The 18,391-nt window shown below is 45.6% G+C and overlaps 1 protein-coding gene across 1 annotated transcript in view; it reads left to right on the top strand.

Annotated features, from left to right (window-relative positions):
- Positions 1-7,460: 7,460 nt before the first annotated feature.
- GALNT2 (polypeptide N-acetylgalactosaminyltransferase 2) overlaps positions 7,461-18,391 on the top strand; it is a 105,408-nt gene continuing 94,477 nt past the window's right edge. Inside the window, exon 1 of the mRNA XM_075412092.1 lies at positions 7,461-7,597. Within this exon, the coding sequence (XP_075268207.1) occupies positions 7,481-7,597 (117 nt within the window). The 5' untranslated portion in view covers positions 7,461-7,480. The remainder of the gene's footprint in view (positions 7,598-18,391) is intronic.

Here is an 18,391-nt window from a genome sequence, read left to right as displayed (position 1 = left end):
ATGAACTGAAATAGCCGTGAGCATCTCTTTTCCCTCTTACATGAAATATGCTCTTGAGCGCGATGCAGAAGACCTGAGTAATCTGTTATAATGATTGTGGGATCCAAACACCAAATTTTTCAAATTGGCAAATACACAAATAGACATGATAAAGTAATGTATTTATTGATGATCTATGCTGTGTGAAAAAAACCCTACTTTTAGTTGCCCAGTGCAAAATATTCTTGAGCAATATCCAGGAGTACAATCTACAGCACTGATAGAAATGCCTCACTGGAGTTTATCAGTTTAGCCGCAGATGTCATGCAAAAAGCAGACGCGGCGCTAAGGCAGGCGTGCGGGGAGCGGTGTCCTCGGCCGGGCGCAGAGGGGTCCCCGGGGAGGTACAGCGCTGCTGACTGTCAGACTGCGCTGTGCCCGGGGGGCACGGCGTCGACAGGCTGCGATGGGCAGCGTACCGGGTTCGAGGCGTGGGCTCCACTGTGTGCGTCTGAGTGCGAGCCAACAGGATCGACATGGAAGAATTATATTTTAAAAAAAACTAACAAAATACATCTGAGCTGTGTTCAGCCTGTCCACTGTGGCACCTTATCGTTGTCAGTTATTAGGATACTTCTTGGGGACAATCTTTTTAACCAGGCCTGCTGTGACAGGGCAAGGAGTAATGGTTTTAAACTGAGGGAGGATAGGTTTAGACTGGATATAAGGAAGAAATTTTTTACCATGAGGGTGGTGAAACCCTGGAACAGGTTGCCAAAAGAGGTGGTCGATGCCACATCTCTGGAAACATCAAGGCCAGGTTGGACGGGGCTCTGAGCAGCCTGATCCCATTGAAGCTGTCCCTGCTTACTGCAGGGGGGTTGGGCTAGATGGCCTCTAAAGGTCCCTTCCAACCCAAAGCACTCGATGATTCCATGATTCTATGATTCTCCAGAAAACTGGAGACCCTCTTTCCATTTCTCAGACTGGAAGCACTTTCATTAATTCCTACTGTAAGGGAAGTAGGGAAGAAATAAGGAGATGCTTTCTACTGTCCAGCTGAAACTAAAATAGTATATAGCTAGGAAAGATTTTTCTCCCTCTGCCCCTCTGAATCATATACAGTCACTGCAGAGAAGCATTTGCAGTACCTGGGTTGAGCACTCGCTAAGCATCCACTTCTCCCTGCTTTCTGCAGAAGAAGCCAGGGTCTGACATGCTGAGGAGCTGGCGATCTGAATCGCTTACCAGTCTTTTCAATTCAGACACTGCAGAGAGAGACTCTGAATACGGTGCAGTGGCTTTGATAGGGAAAGGCCTATGTTGCTTCCTTGTACTCTCACCTCCCTTCCTACCGCATCACCTTCACTCCTCTTTACAGTTGTTCTCTTTCTTTCCCTTTCCCCAACATTGCCTGTGGTGAGCTGATGATGGTGCAATTAGCTCGGAAAGACTACTTAAAGATATAAGATATAAGACTACTTCAAGATATAAGCAAAACCTGCTTCTGGTAAAAGATTTTGACTCAGGGAAATCTCTTTCTTGATCTCCAGGAATGTCACTGCAGGCTAATTATCTGCATTTTCTGTGCTTTGCTGTAACAAAGCTGTATCATAGACAGCCTCAAATTACTTGGCTGTAGCCTTACAGATCTGGATTATGAGTTTGAATAGCCAAAGTACCAAGTGAGATTACAGCACCATTGTGTGATGTGTTCACATTTGTCTTTGTTGCTCAGAAATAGACTTTTGTATTATGCATTAGCACGCAGTGTTCACCCCTAGCCTCAGATGGCTTACGGTACCACAGCTGCGCACCACTGCAGTGGAGTCTCACTCGAGAGAAAAGGATGGAATTTCCTGCCCTGTCTCCGACTGTAGATCATCAGTCTTTACCAGTCCTGGCAGCTACGAAGAATCCAGCACGACCCCCAGAATTCAGATAAATGCAGCAAAGGGGGATCAAGTTACCTCAATCAAAGGTGAGGTCATTCTTTCAGCAAGTCTCTCTCCACGGCCGATTCTCTCTTTCATCTATCATCGCTCTCCTAGGAGAGACGCTTCTGAGCTGTATCACGTTCTGAAATCGGATCATCAGCCTACTGAAAGCCACGAGAGGTTTGTTTTGTGCTGCTGAAGTTCAGTCCAACACACTAAGTGACTCAGCTCGGGAAGAATAGTTGGCAATGGGACTGCAGTTTGTGCTGGCTTCTGCCATCTTTAGCGGGAGGCCTACCAAAGGCTGAGTTGTTCTTTCTTTGTCTTCACCACCCATAGGAAAAGAATCTGTTTCCTCTCTTTGTAGAACTGAACAACTCCAAGGAATGTTGGACCAGAAGCTTTATCTGATAGAGGGGAAGGGCTTCCAGATTTGGAGCATTCGCCTTGGAAGCAGGAGGGCTTAAGCTGATACTGCAAACCTTTGTGAGAAAATGCAGCGTTCACAACATCTGCGTCACATGATGTAATGTGCTGATTGATCTCTAATGGGGGAGCAGCATAAAAAACCTGCTATCAGAGGAAATAGCCACTGCTTTATGCTTTCAAAGCAAAGATAATATCGTCTTGATATCAAAGTCTAGGATGACAGAGCTTTAGTTCCAAAAGGCCTGGACGCATTCAGACCTTGCACAGCAAGCCCTGTACAGGCCAGGCAGGGTGACGCACTCTTTTCAAGGCAAAATGTGCTTAATACAATATTTGCTACTTGGGGTTTTAACAGCTCGAAAAACATTCTTGGAGGGTAACAAGATTTTCTGGAAGCGAGCCACTTTCTCATGCTATTGCCAGCACGTCTGCCTACTCTGGGTAGCATCAGAAACTGTGCTGAAAAATTAAACAAACATAGTTCTTGGCATCTAAACAGATGGGAAAGGACATGTTGACTCCCAAGTCTTTAGCTGAGGAGGTAGTCTGTTTCTCATTGTTACCACTGCGCGGTGAGGAATTGCGAAACACCCACATAGATTTTCAGACCTGCTAGCTGCACTTAACCTTTAATCTTGCAAGTACTCAGCCATGAGCATATAATTTTAAATGTCTGAGTAGTCTGACTGACTCCAATGGGAATACGCACTGAATGAAGTTAAACATTTGCATAAAGCTTTGCAGGATCAGGATCTTTCACTACAAACACAATTCTTGCGCTACAAACACAGACTCGTCTCAGGCCGAGTACTCACCTCGAGCTTGCAAGTCATTAATAAACCTTTATCCTCTACAGGTGTGTTGTAAATGTCATGTTAATGTGTGATTTGTATGTTATGAAATGTCTTACATTAGGCTAATGAGTAACCTTTCTCATGAGAGAGGAGGAATGATATACTTCCTGACATAACTGCATAGGCTTGAACGACTGCAATCTGAACTGGATCAGCAACGTAATAGCTTCCACGTATCAAAGAGGCTCAGGCACCTGGGTCAGATTTTTGGCCTTTGAAAGTTCTTAAAACCTATTTTCTGTGTTTTAGACCTAGTCTGAAAACCCTCCTTCCTGTCTTTGCAAGGACAAGACTGTGTGAGTAAGGGATTGACTCACTTCTTCCTAAGGTGAGGACTACTTTCCGTTCGCACTCTCGGAGGATTTGTTCGCCTCCGACTAGGTCATTTCACTCCAAAAAAAAAGGATGAGCAACTTCTGTGGTCTTTAGTTACCAGAAGATGAGCGCTAACAACTCTGAATCAGACTCTGGTCGTGGTTGTGTCTGGTTTTCTACCCTCTCTCACATAAATTCAGTGGCATTCACACTGGTTTACACCCTAGCTCACTAGATGAGAATTTGGCCCGTTAAATCTAGGTGTCTGCATTACAGATCAAAGGCAAAGTTTTGATGATTCCTTCTGCAAATTTCACTCCTGTTTGTATGCTCACATGCTTGATCTCTCTTTTGTTTAAAGGGCTATGACTGATATAGAAGCATTTATATTCTCTGAATCATTCTAACAATGGTGGTCTTAAAATACGCTAATATTTTCTTTTGAAATGCACTGGAAAAATAATTTAAAAATATCTTACATTTTTCTTGAATTCCTTACTGTAATTGAAATGGTTTTTTTTTTTTCAGTTTTGCTTTGCTGACTAAACACGTTAGAACTTCTGAGGCAAAGAGGTGTGTGCATGCGAATGTCTTGTAACAGAACAGGCAGCTTTTCCTAGAGCTAAAGCGATGTAACATTTTCCCTTCTAAACCTCTGTGTTTTCTGCGGTCTCTGAAATATAAATGATTCAGGATGAAATCTGCCGGATTGGGACTTTATCCAAATGTGAATATTTTGGAAAGACTTGAACAAAACTGGTTGAGCCAGTTCAGAATATCAGGAGAGTGAAAAAAAAAATGCATTTCTAGAGCTAAATTGTTTCTTACAGCGTTTTTTGAGCATTTCGGTAACTTTATCAGCAGAAGGCTGAAAAATTAACTCTGACATGGAAGTAGCCTTCCTTGAAGTAGACTTGTGTTTGCTTGCTTGAGAAGTAATTAGTTCTGATTTGACTGAGTTACAAACCTTTGAAAACTGCGATTGAGCATGTGCAGTGGATTATTTCGGTAAGCTTGTGAAGTGTGCAGCTACAGAAGGATTTTCGGTACATGCATGGCTGGCTAATTTTGCTGGAAAGGGAAAAATCTATCTAAGCACATTGCTAACATTGGTGAAAATACCTGGGGCTGCAGGGAGACCTTTGAAGACCATCCCAAGGTCTTTTAGACCATGAAAAGGGCAAGAAAAGATTGTGTAGGCTTTGCAAGGTGTTTAAAGAATAAGCGGCCTGCAGATTTTGTAAAGTTAAGTGGGATTACGGCTCCAGATTTGAGCACTTCACACGTGTAAGTATCCGATGCTTTCGGTGAGGAAGCGTGCCATGCACAGCACCCTCTCCCTCAGCAAATGTGCCCGGTGAAGGAATCCCCCAGCAGCAGGGAAGCCGCTCCTCCATCTGCTGTCTAGCTGGCCGTAGAGCTTACGTGGCAGGAGTTTATCAGGATGTTCACAGTCTCGGGCTGCTGAAGAGTGCTCTGAATTATATAGAAAATCTTGCTAATTAAAACTTAGCCTTTGGGGTCTGTGTGTGTCTGTGTCTTTTTAGACGCAGGCACAAGCAGTGCTTTTGCAGGAACTGCTCTCACTTGCATCAAACACACTTTGGATAAATCAAAACCTCTCATCCAGCACATCCGCGCGTCTCCTGGCAGCCCGTGCTCTCCAGTGCACCTCGCTCCAATAGATGCCAGTTATTTGATCCCCAGACTTGTATTTTGCACAAATTGGGTGCCTCCCTCCAGCTCCCTCCAAAACCAAGAATCGTAGTGGTGAGTTTATTGAAAGAGTCATTTGCTCTGAAGAAAGAGATCTCTCTATTTTACACTCCCTGAACGTATACTAATGTGGCATTTCTTCCTTTGTCTTCTCACCCATCCTCTCTTTCCATCAGGGCTCTGGCAGGTGTGAAGGTGTGCAGTTCCTCACGGAAATTTTTGCATGCCGGACAACTTCTGCTCCGGCAGTGCCAGCACAGGCACAGATCAGTCCCTGACGAGACTGTTAGTGGAGTGGCTGCGAGCAGGTGAGCTTTTGATGCCGTTTCTTTTGGCCGCTGGATCTTTTCAACAGAATTTCTGCCCGGACCTCTGCCACATCCCAGCACGCCTTGGTGAGCAGTCTTCTCCAGAGGCTCTGCGGCCACTGGTGCGGCTGGATTGGCAGAGGTCTGACATTGCTGTAGGCAGAAGGAGGACAGAAACGTGCAGTACAGTCAGGATGGGCGGGAGTAAAACAGCGTGTTGAAACAGAGAGTTAGGATGACAGAGAAAACCTTTAAAAAACAGGAATGTTCTGCTCTGAGTGGATACCGTGGCTCTGAAACAGAGGTGCTTTTTAATTGTTAGGGAACGTGTCTCTTCCCTTCCTAGTTTTGTGTTCTCACTTCTTGGTATCTCACATTGGGATCAGATAGCAGCAGATGCCAAACGACAGGAAACTCTGTGCCGTGGAAAACGAGCAGCGTGAGCTGTGCTCACACACAAGCCAGCGAACCAGGGCAGGAGCCAGCAGCAGCGTCACATCAGTCCTGTGGTGTTTCAGGGGGGAACTGGGCAAGCAGAAAGAAAGGCAGTTTCACCTGGAGATGACCCCGTACCAACAGACAGGCCTCTGAGAGCGGAGCCCACCTTGGGTCAGCCACCCGGCAGGGTCCAGGCAGGGTCCCCTGAGGCCCCTGCGCGGGGGTGACCACGCTTCCTGGCCGGGCACCGCTGTGATGCAGAAGCGTGAGGGGAGCGGGTGCGTGACCAGAGCGGGACGGCGAGGCTCGACTCCTCCCGTCAAGCCACAGCAGAATCTCTTCGATAACGTGGACGAGGCAGAGACGTGTCAAATGAGATGCGGGTACCTGCCAAGCAGACGGTGCTGTGTGCCTCTGCTCAGAGCAGAGTATCGTTCTACTCTGCCCTGGTGAGGCCCCATCTGCAGTGCTGTGTCCAGTGCTGGGCTCCCCAGTTCAAGAAAGATGAGGAGCTACTGGAGAGAGTCCAGCAGAGGGCTATGAGGATGATGAGGGGACTGGAGCATCTCTCCTACGAGGAAAGGCTGAGGGAGCTGGGCTTGTTCAGCCTGGAGAAGAGAAGGCTGAGAGGGGACCTTAGAAATGCCTGTAAATATCTCAAGGGTGGGTGTCAGGAGGACGGGACCAAACTCTTTTCAGTGGTGCCCAGTGACAGGACAAGGGGCAACAGGCACAAACTGAAGCAGAGGAAGTTCCAGCTGAACATGAGGAAGAACTTCTTCCCTCTGAGGGTGACGGAGCACTGGCCCAGGCTGCCCAGGGAGGTTGTGGAGTCTCCGTCTCTGGAGATATTCAAGACGCCCCTGGACGCGGTCCTGTGCAGCCTGCTCTGGGTGACCCTGCTTCGGCAGGGGGTTGGACTGGGTGACCCACAGAGGTCCCTTCCAGCCCCTGCCGTGCTGGGATTCTGTGTCCCGCAGCGAGACTTTCCTTTCTCACCTCTGAGGGCTGACGAAGACCAGCCTCGCTACCTGCCTCAGGTGCCTTCCAGGACAACACCTTCGGGAAGCACGGAGGGACGCGACCCGCGGGGCCCAGCCGGGAGCAGGTGGGACAACCAGCCCGCGGGGGGGGGGTGTGAGACAGCCCAGAAGAGGAGCCACCAGCACACGGCGTCCCTGCACCGCAGCCCGCACCCCCGCCGCGGTACCTCCCGCTCCCCCCGCCTCGGGGAGGGGCAGCGCTTCCCCCCCCGCCCGGCACCCGCCTCACGCCCCCCCCCCCCGGCGTGCTGCAACCATGGCGACGCCGGCAGTCCCGCCCCGCCCCCCTCGGGGCCGGGCGGCGCGGGATTGGTCGGGGGGCGGGCGCTCGCCCTCTGCCCCCTGACCCTGCGCGGCGGCGGCAGGAGCGGAGGCGGCGGCGGCTGCTGGCCGTTTCCTGGTGGCCTGGCGGCGGGGAGGGAGGGGAGGAGAGGGGGGAGAGAGAGAGAGATTGAGAGAGGATGCGGCGCAGGTCTCGGCTGCTGCTCTGCTTCGCCTTCCTCTGGGTGCTGGGCATCGCCTACTACATGTACTCGGGCGGCAGCGCCGCGTTGGCCGGCGGCGGCGGCGGGAGGAAGGTGAGAGCCCAGCCCGGAGCCCTCCTCAGGGTTGGGGCGGGGGCGGGGGGGTGTGGCGGGAATCTCCTCACGGGGCCTTCGCTCTCGGGCGGGGGTGGAATTCCCCCGGGGTTCTCCTTCCCCCTCGCCCAGCCCGTTTCCCCGGAGGCGGATGGCTTCTTTGTGGACTTCAGACCGGCTTTCAGCCTCGTCACGTCGCTCCCGATCCAGCTGCGGCCGGCCACGTCCCGGGCCGGGGAAGTTGCTGTGGGGTGGGTGGGGGGGGGTGCCGGGGCCCTGCTGCTGCTGCTCCGCTCCCCTCCCGGCAGAGAGCGTCTGCCCCATCCTTCCCCCCTTCTTCCTCCTCCTTCCCCCCTTCTTCCTCCTCCTTCCCCCCTTCTTCCTCCTCCTTCCCCCCTTCTTCCTCCTCCTTCCCCCCTTCTTCCTCCTCCTTCCCCCCTTCTTCCTCCTCCTTCCCCCCTTCTTCCTCCTCCTTCCCCCCTTCTTCCTCCTCCTTCCCCCCTTCTTCCTCCTCCTTCCCCCCTTCTTCCTCCTCCTTCCCCCCTTCTTCCTCCTCCTTCCCCCCTTCTTCCTCCTCCTTCCCCCCTTCTTCCTCCTCCTTCCCCCCTTCTTCCTCCTCCTTCCCCCCTTCTTCCTCCTCCTTCCCCTGCTGGCACCGGACCCCTCTGGGCTCCTGCTCCCACCTAGAAGAGCACACGAGGGTCCGAGCTGCCGGTGGGTTTTCCCCCTTTCCGTCTCCCCTCTGGGATGCCCGGCGGTTCCCCGTCTCCGTAGCGCTGCGCCGGTGAGGTGCCGTTTTCTGGTCGGTTTTGCAATATTTCAGGAAATAGCTGGATTTGTCACGTTTCGCATCTGCGGCGTGGAAGGTCTGTCTGTTCCTTCTTAACAGCTCTCGGTTAATAATGTCCAAGAAGTCGGCTGCTGACAGCACGGGAGCGATTTTGCATTATGCTGTCCATCGACTTATTAAGTATATTTTTCAATATGTTGTAGTAATTTATTGATCAGGAAAATAGCTGGGAGTTAACTACATCATAATTCATGTTCGTGTCGGTCAAAACAGGTTTTTGTGGCTGAAACCAGGGCGTGTGAGAAGCCTCAACTTTATCCACGAACTCTGTTTAGAAGAATTAATCATGAATAAGTCCTTTTTGGGGGTGTGGGAGCTTCCTTCCCAGAAGGACTAGCAAAGCCAAGAGCTTTTAGAAACTGTTGTTTAAGCCTTATGTTTGTGAATAGAAAAGGTGAAAAAGCATCTCATAAATTGCGTCATTTTTTAAAAACCACCAGACAAACCCAGAAATGGGAGGAGAGCAAGTGAGCGAAGTGCCCCGCTGTTAAGCAGTGTTATTCACTTATAAATGGCAGTCCTCTGTTCAATGAGAAGTGTTCCTGAAGTCTAGCGGTGTGTGAGAAAGGGAATCTTTTTGTGCTGCTTTGATGCAGTTCGGTTCATCTGTGCGTGTAATCCTGGTAAAAATCTGCCGATGACCGGTTCCCGTGGCAGGTCGTGGAAACAAATACTTGCCTGACTACTTACAAGATTACTTACGTGAGCAAGGGTCTAGAGAGAGAAGGAGTCTCTGCTCGTTGATAATTGGCTCTCTGTTCCCGTGTGTCCTGTTGTATTTTCCCCTTGTAGCTTAGGAATGTGTTTGGCAGCAACTCCTGACGTAATGCATTGAAGCAAGCATTAAGTGTGTATTGCTGAATACAAGCTCTTGGTCCTTCAAAGTAGGTACTGTAGCAGAAATAGATCAAGCATGTGATAAAAAGTAAGGCAGTAGCCAAAAGTCTTCCTTGAAGAACCACCAGAGGGTATTGGGAAAGTAACGGCAATCTTATGCTGCTGCTGTATAATGGGATAAAGAAAACCTACCTGCAGATACGTTTGCCTTAGATAGCGAAATGTATTTTTAACTCTTATGGTGTGTTTCATCTGGGTTTTCCAGACAGATTTGCAACTCTGCTAAATTCGTTTTTACTGCTGGGGAAAGTGCAGTGTGGGGATAGCGATTTGCCCAAGGTCACCTAGAAGACTAGGTGAGGATAAAATAGAAAAGAAACCAGTTTTTGCGAGTGCGAGTCTGGTACTTAATCTACTAGAATCTGCTGCTGTTTATTATTGATATTAGTAGGAGTTTTTATTATGGTGATCCTGATACTTGCTTCAGCAGTATAATTTGTTATGCTCAAAATTTAGTAAACCTGACTGATCTGGGTAATTAGGAGAGATTAGTAAAGGTAACTTAAAGAAAATGAGACATTTCATAGACCTGAGCTGAAGCTCGATGCTGGGTTTAGAAATGTGAAAGTTTAAAGTAAGGCCATGGTAAGGAAGCAGATGGGTACTGTGACCACGAGAAACAAGTGGGGAAATTAACAATTATGTGTGGATTGGTGATTTAGGATTCTATTTTCTGTCAGCGAAGCGTAAAATTTAATCCTGGGCCTCGGAGTAGGTTAGCAAATGTAAGTAGAGGAAGATGTGTGTAATGTAATAGCTTTTGAATCTCAATAAAAGGCTTATTAACTTAGTGTCAGACCCTGGTATAAAGCAAGAACACAAACTGTCTTAAACTTATGAACAGAAGCCCTGCAGTAGTAAATTTCTTGGTGTGTATGACTTCATGTAGTCCTCATTACTTGCCCACTATTTCAATATAATGGAAACAGAGTTGCTTATAGGAGAACATCACTTTTAGTAAATTGAAGTCTCTGCCGTGTTCAGTCTATAAAATTACAAAAGCCAGGAGGGGATAGTTCTTCATTTGTGCAAGTAATTTGCATGTTAATTACAGATCCGGCTATAGAAACAGCATGTGCTTTCTGTAAGGATGGTTCCCCCCCATACATAGACCTAGTGTGTTATCCAGACATGCTGGACTGATTGGGTATGGCACCCAGTCCCGTGATGTGATGAACACCACCAATTCCCTTTCTCTTTGGCAGGATCGAAGGTGTTTGCCCTTTGCCAGGATTGCACCTGAATAACAGAAGAGAGTGAATTTTTTTTTGTTTTGTTTTGATTTTTTTGTTAGAGTGGTGTCAGAGTTAATGTAAGCTTCTACTTATTTTGGTTCTCCATTTACTGCCTTTCTAATGAGACCTGCGAAGCTGTTTGGGTGTTGCAGTGGGCGGTACAGCCTTGCCTAAGTTTTTGGCCCCTGGCAACAGTGGTGGAATCTGCAGCCCTGTGTGCAGTGCTCTGGCCTGGTAGGAGCTGAGCAGGCATGGAGGGGCTAAAGCACACAAAGCAGAAGCTGTCTCATTGGTAAAGGTGTTAATAGTAATAATAATAAAAAAAAAAAAAAAGGAAGGTGCAATGCTTCTCATTCTGGAGCTAGGCATAAAAACTGTAGGAGAAAGAAATAACATCTTCCACATCTGGAATTTGGGGTGTGACAAGTTTTTTTGTTTGTTTGTTTTTTTTTTTCTTGAAAAGAACCAAAGGGCAGAGTTGAAGCCTTTCGTTCAAAATCTGCTTGGAGGGGGCAGAAATGTCTTTTCTTTTTTTCGTCTTCTTTCTTCTCCCAGTGAATCTCCAATTAAAACAATTACAAACATGAGAGCCATGGGCTCAGTTCGCTGCTTTTCCCGCCGGATCACTGGGTTGTAGATTGGAAAGAGTGAGTCTGGTTCGCTTGTTTAAATGTTAGAGAAACAGTTCCCAAAACAGAGGCTGCGACACGGAAGAAGGCAAGCTGCGAGCCCAACAGTTGTGAGACTGAGAAAAATGTGGGCTACTTTTGTGTTTGCTTAATGTGTTTTATATTTAAAAGCCTTTGGAGTGGAGGCTGGAACTTGCCTGCTTTTCGTGGATGAATTTCCTAACCCGTAGCGACAGGGGTTCGTGCTCTGTGTCCCAGGCTCATGCAAAATGGAGCAGATTCTGCAAGACAGTTAGGAAGCAACTCGTACCCCCCAAGCCAAAGTCAACCGATGATGTGATCCCCTCCTAAGACTGGTGTGAATTTGAATTTGGGTATTTGTCACGCAGGTTTTGAGTTCTTTAAGCTCTTGCACAATAGAGTGACTGGATTAAAAAAAAAAACCAAAACAATCCCAAAGCAGCCAGAACACCCAGCTGGTTGGGTTGAGGGGTTGGACTAGATGACCCACAGAGGTCCCTTCCAACCCCTAACATTCTGTGATTCTGTTTTCTAAAAAACTTACCCTTCTAGGCATTAAGAAAGTAGCCCTGCGTAACGGAGCCCTTCAGGTGGGATGGAGGAATGTCTGCATCTTGTGGAAAGCACCGAACGCCTCACCGCTGCCCGGAGTGAAATCCTCCTGGCCGTATCCTGAAGGAGACCCGGAGGCAGACGGGCAATTTAAAGCATCAGGAGAGGCCTGCTGGGTTAAGCCGCGGCTGAGCCAAGGTTTGGAGCCTTCTGGATTTAGGTGCCACAGTGCTGACAAGCTTTTGCTTTTGTTGCCTGTAAAGAATGATGGTTGTTTTTAAGTTGGACCTCTGTCCCCTCCCACCCCATCTTTGCTGTCTAGAGGAGGAGGCTGGAAGCAATCTTTCAGTAATCGGAGATGGGTTACTTTTGCCAGCACTTCTTAAAATTAGAAACATCTTTCTTCATCAGCTCCCTCCTCCAAAAAAAACCCACTAAAAACCTCACCCAAACCTCCAAAACCAAAGAAAAAACCAAACCCCAGCAAAACCAAATCCCAAACCCACCTTGAACTAGAAGCTTGTCTCTTGGCTCGCCAGGTTTGCATGAATTTGGGAAATCTGATTTACGGGTAGTTGTGCCACAAGGAGGCAGGCTGCTCCTGTAGAACTGGTTCTTGCCCTGGGTATACAGCTATTTTTCCTTTCCATATTCTGTTTTGTTTTGGAGCAGGCTTTTGAGAAATGTCTGTACCACGGAGCTAGATGAGACGAAATAAATCCAAAGGTAAAAGGTGATGCTCTGCCTTGAGTACGTGACTGATTAAAAGTAACTCGATTGCTTTGGGGAAAGCAGGGGAAAAAGAAGCAAGCTTTATAAGTTCTTGTTCTACAAGGTTAAAATTTTAGAACAATTCCTTTAAGCATATGCAAAGCCTGCTTTTCCTCTTTCTTTTCTCCTTTTTTTGGAACCCCCAAACTATTTCAGTTGCCTGGTAAATGAGGCTCTTATTGCCATTGTACATATTGACGTACATAGGGGGAGAGCAAGAGTGCTAGATATACTGCAGATTTAGTGTACCTAAGTTTCTTTTTGAAGGTTTAAGTAGAAGGAAAAAAGAAATGTGTTTTAACTTTAGGTGCATTAGCCTGTTTTTGTCAAAGAATGAAACTGCAGAGTGTGAACTTCTTTTGACTGCTGCTCTCGAGGTGCGTGAAGGCAGTAGAGCTGCTTTTTGGAAGGGGGTTAAAAGTTACCTCCCCAATTCTGTTACTTTATTTCATCCGAGGAAGGCATCACCTCTTTTAATTGCTAAATGCTAAGTTTAGTTTGCCACATCTTTTTTTAAATGTAACTTCGGTCTCTTACATGATGTGTCATTGGGTGTGATTTCTGATATCTTGATCTTTAGACTAGTGAAGTTATCAAAGGTTAAAAAAGTCAACTTATCACGTGATCCTTCTGTGTCATTCACTTCCTAGAAGGTGCAAGGAGATAGAAAAGGATGTGCCTATGTACAATGGGTAACAGTTTCTGCTAACAGATGTTTTCCTTCTATATAATTTGGCAAAAATTGGGAAAGAAAATAAATGCCCAGGCGGTTCAATAATAAAGCTGTCCTCCTCTCACTAGAATGTAGAAATGAGTGTCTGAAGTTTGTCATACATGTATGTTTTCTTAATCTAACATATGTCACTTGACAAAGTGACTGTATTGGCAATTCAGCTGCTTATTTTTGTGGATTACTCTGTGAAATTTAACGTCAAGTGCAATGAAAAGACAGTCAGATGTGGATTGTGTGCAGCCTCTTTAGGCCTGTGGTCGTATTGGGCTCTCCCCTTTTTTCCTCCGTGCTACCTGGAATGCTTCATTGGGGTTTTTTCCTGTTGGTGTAGAGGGATAGGTAGAAATTAATTGTTAGCGAGGAGACTGTTGTGTTGTCTCCTGCAACCTGCCAAATTAGAAACGGATGACTCTGGCTTTGGTACAGATGCTTTTGCTCTTGGATTACTGATAGCTATTTTGTTTCGTAAATGGAGAAGCAGAGCAGGGCTGTAGCGATGGCAGGAAGGGTTGGGGAAACAAGAATTTCTTCAGTAGTTTGATATGAAACAGGGTAGTTTACCAGCTTTTCCCCTATTTTTTTTCTCTTTCGTGTGGGTATTGTAGTAGTTTGCTGGGCTTCTCTATGTTATTCCATTGCTGCTTACTGTGATCTCTGTGTGCAAAGTTTTGAAGTTGCAGTGATGTCCTTTGACAGATACAGTTTAAAAATGAAGTAGTGCACGAATGAAGTGCTGAGTGCCCTACTTGTTCTGTCTTGTCAGTCTTGTGTTCTGAGGTGCAGTGCAAATAAATGCCAGTCGTTCTTTCCATGTGTTCTAGATCCTTTCAAAAATACAATTTTTTTCCTAATTTAGAAAAGGCACAATATTACTTCATATGAAGTAAAAGAATATTGAAGATCCATCTCAGTGGTGATTACCAAAATGAAATTGGCATCACTTGGTCTTTAGACCCCCCAAGAAAAACAAAATATAAACCATTTACACATATGTTAGAGAACTTCAATCTCGGTCTTCAAAATGACGTTGTAATTCCGCATTTTTTTCCTTAGAAATGGTGTTTGCTTTTTCCTATTTTGACTTGTCTGTTCATTTGGTCATTTTCTCTTTGGTTTACAGTGTTATGTGGCATCCGGAGTGCTTGTGTATAGCTGATACTGTTTTGTTAAGATGATGATAGGTCAGATAATTGATGTGGTGTTGTCTGCTAGAAAGCCACTCACAAGGGGACTCCATGACAGAATAGAAGAGAGACCTTTATGTCCGTACAGGGTGTCACAGGAGGGTAACCCTTGTTGCATGCCTAGAAACTGTTTAAAAATAATAATTCCAGCAGACAGCCTAGAAAATGCTTTTGGCTGGCTTTTTGGTAACTATACATAATTTATAAATAATGCACACTACTTTTGGTTAAGTTAAATCTCATTGAAAAGAAACCATTAGGACATAGTTGATGCTGTGAAACTTGGGTGATGAATGTGAGCTGCTCAAATGAAGTCAATGCAAATAATAAATATAAACCTGTATTTTTGTTTAAATTGATTTGGTTCACTTAATAACCTACGTTTGACAGTAGTTTAGCTATAGCAGGAGCAACCTGAGCAACCCGATCTAGTTAGCGGTGTCCCTGCTCGCTGCAGGGGGATTGGACTAGATGACCTCTGAGGGTCCCTTCCGACCCAAAACTTTCTATGATTCTAAATGAATGTACAGCCAGGTGTTGTACAGTTTTTCAACTTCCCAGCCATTGATAACTTGTTACTAAATGTGATTTTGATTAGGACTTAGTGGAGAAGCCGTGTATTGCCAATATGTTGGCCGTGCCGTGTGTTGGCAATACATCCGAATTCTAATAATGAATCTGCAGGAAGCAGTGAGACATTTGCGTTTTTTTTTGCAGGAAGATGTGGCTGAATGTTATTGCCTGGATATATTGGGATAGCATGGAAACAGAATATCAGCATGGGCGTTACAGAAGGAAACACGAAGGTTGTTTTATTGCCACCGTGTAATGCAGAGTGATGGTATCTGAAGCTGTAGAAGTTTTAAAGCCTTTGTACGTTCTTTCGTGCTGTTTGTTTTGAAATTAGTAGGTGCTCATCTTCTTTCCTGCTTCTCCCTTTCACGTAAACTTTCAAAGGAATAAGGAACGGATTGAGGAGGGAAGGTTGAAAAAAGAGTTAAATGTCCGCATCAAAATGGTCATTTGGGCATTTACAGGCATAGCATAAGACAGTCTAGATAACACTAGAAACGGAACCATTTCATGTTCCCTCTGGGTCTATAAGGTTCTTCTACAGAAAGCTTCATATGGTAGACCTCTCCTGCTAAATGGAAGCGAAAATATTTAAAGGTGTGATCGTTTTTTGTGGTTTTTTTTTTTTTTTTTTTTCATTATTTGGAGAACGAGCTATTTTATGAAACCTGTATGTTACTGATGCATACTGAGTACGTAAGTGTTCATTTACCAGGTAGTCTTACCATGAATGAAGCAGCCCTGGACTACTTATTGTGTCCTGTGGCAGTTGTTAGTGACCAAGAAATTGGAAGAAATCAGCATCTGTTTTATTTCTATGAACTGTGACTGATGGAATAGGTATTTTAGAATTACATTGTAGCTTTTAAGGTAGGCCTGTTTTTGTTGTGTGGGTTTTATTTTCTTGGTGTGTATCAGCTTGCATGTTAAAGTTGTTTTTCTTCTGAGAAACAGAGTAACCTGTTCATATGATAGCCTTCCAATGTAGCCTGTGCAAATGACTATCAACACTTTTTTTTTCTCACCCCAGTTGCCTTCTCATCTGTTGAAACTGTTTATTTTCCCTGCTATCCCTTTTTTATACACTGGTTTTCTTAATTGCCCAGGGTACCTTTATTGTCATTTAAACAAGTTAAAATATGCTAGTTCAAATAGCTCTACCACCTGACTGAGTGCAACTGTGTAAAGGGGCTATCCAGGCAGATGTTAGTTTTGAGCTCCCCTTATGAAATTCAAATGGGAAAGGAATGAGATGGTAAAAGAACAGAAAGTCTGAATTTTAGAGCGTTCCATATATCCCCCCAAACTGCTATGTAGTGCACATCAAAGGCAATAATTTGGATTTGTCTTCTTTGTAACCATGGTCTATTATGGAAAGAAAGAGCCTATTGAAAAGGTTGCAGGTTTGGTTGTTAAATAACTTCTCTGAACTTGTAAAATTGTCATAAAACCTGGGCGCTTTTTTAAGGAAACTGAAGAATAACTAGGGATTCTGCTGAGTTCAGGCATTAGCAAAGTGCAGTAGACTGGCTGTACTGAGCAACAGATCTGCTTGAAACAGAAAGACTTCAGCCAAGGAAAGTTTATAGAGAATTGGCACCGAGCTAATGCTGTTGTCTACAAATTCTCCAAGAGCTATGACTTGATGAGGAGAAAATGTTTTCTCCTTGTATGAAGTTCCAAATGTTTAGCCACCCTGGAAATAATCAGCACAGCTGTGATTAGTTTTGGTTACTAAAATAAATTTGCACTAGCTGGCCTGTTGGTTGAAGAGTGGTCAGTAAATATAGGAGTGTGTATATGGATATGTGCTTTAGTGAGATGAAACGTTGAGGTTTTTAGATAGATTGGCTTTTCTTTTTCTTGCATCTCTTAAGTGAAATGGAAAAGTGCGTTCACTCCAGTACACTTAGGTTCGCTTAAGACCTTGGTAAGGAAATTTCCTTCTCATTAATTACTTTGTTTGGTAGCAAGCTGCCAAAGATGGACCAGCCTATATACCTACAGGTCCTCATTCAACCATTGGGAAATATCCCTGTTGCAAAACCACTGCTGTTGTTGGCAGACCTACCAAGAATGTGGGGACAAGTGAATTACAGTATGTGTCTGCTGGAGCGTTTAACAAAAGGAGGGTTGTGTATGTTTTCCAGGCAGTGCAAGAAGTTCTTGTTACAGGTGGTGGCATGTCTTCTGCTACAGCGGAATGCGCCGGTCCTCCTGGTTACCGTACCAAACCATCCATCGGCAGCAACCTTGCTCATTTTCTCCTGCATTATCTATTTGGAGCGAACAGGGAGGGGTTCTGGAGTCCTCTGACTTGTGCCCTCGCAATGCAGTGTGGATTTGGGCTTTTACCCTGTTGCTCTGCCAACAGCCATTGGCATGAAGGTGTGCTGTGTCATTTAGTCTCACCAAATGGTGAACTGACCGTTCTAACATGTGGAATAGTTATTAGCCATATACACTATGTTAGTGAATACTTTTTAAAGTTCTAGGTAAGGAGATGTTCCTTTTCGTTCCACTGATGCAGCATCTAGCTTGCTTGTGTTATATTCTCTGTAGGTGGACCCCGTGGGACAGCTGGAGCTTGGCTCTGTTGTTTGGTGCATTTTTAAGAACCGTTCTTAATACCTCTCAAACTGCTAGATGTCTGTCAAAGACAATCCCCCTGCCCCATTAGCTAAGCTGTGTGCTTGCTGTTAGCGAGTGTGTCATAAGAACTTGCAGGTGTTGGCACTTAAAAGGCATTTGGAATCTGCAAGAAGTATTTCAGCTCAAAGTAGTGGGCAGTGACCTAGCAAACAGCAGTGCTTGTTTGCTTTCTGAGGTTTCATACTTCATGTGCAAAAAGCGCAGGGGGAGGGACTTGGCTTCTTCATATACCAAGAAGTGTGCCTGAACGCTGTGTGGGGAAACTTTTTTCTTTTTTTTTGTCTCCTAGAAGCATAAGCACAAGTGTTGTTTGGTGTGGTAGGTTCTTAGTGGGAAGACTATACTGAGTAGAAGACTGTTGCTACCACCACTGAGGTGTCACAAGAGTTAGAAATATGTTAGGACAAAACTTTGATCGGGGAGAAAAAAATTTTTGAAGGACTTACAAACCTGACAGTCACGGTGGATGAGAGACTTGGTAAGGATGCAGTATGCCTTGTTAAGGTGAAATTGTTCAGTTATTCCCAATACTTGTTGAATATTCTCTAGCAAAAATAAGCAAGAGATTGATTTCGATGTTCACTTTAGCCTAGAGCTGAATTACCTGGCTTTATACACAGCAGAAGCTATTTGCTTTGAAATCCATTTCAGTTACCTACCGAGATAACTAATGCGGATCGTAGTGGTGTTCTAGGAA

Source organism: Opisthocomus hoazin, chromosome 2 (genome assembly GCF_030867145.1).
Source record: "Opisthocomus hoazin isolate bOpiHoa1 chromosome 2, bOpiHoa1.hap1, whole genome shotgun sequence".
In the NCBI taxonomy this organism is placed as follows: domain Eukaryota; kingdom Metazoa; phylum Chordata; class Aves; order Opisthocomiformes; family Opisthocomidae; genus Opisthocomus; species Opisthocomus hoazin.
This window is presented reverse-complemented; position numbering and strand designations above follow the sequence as displayed.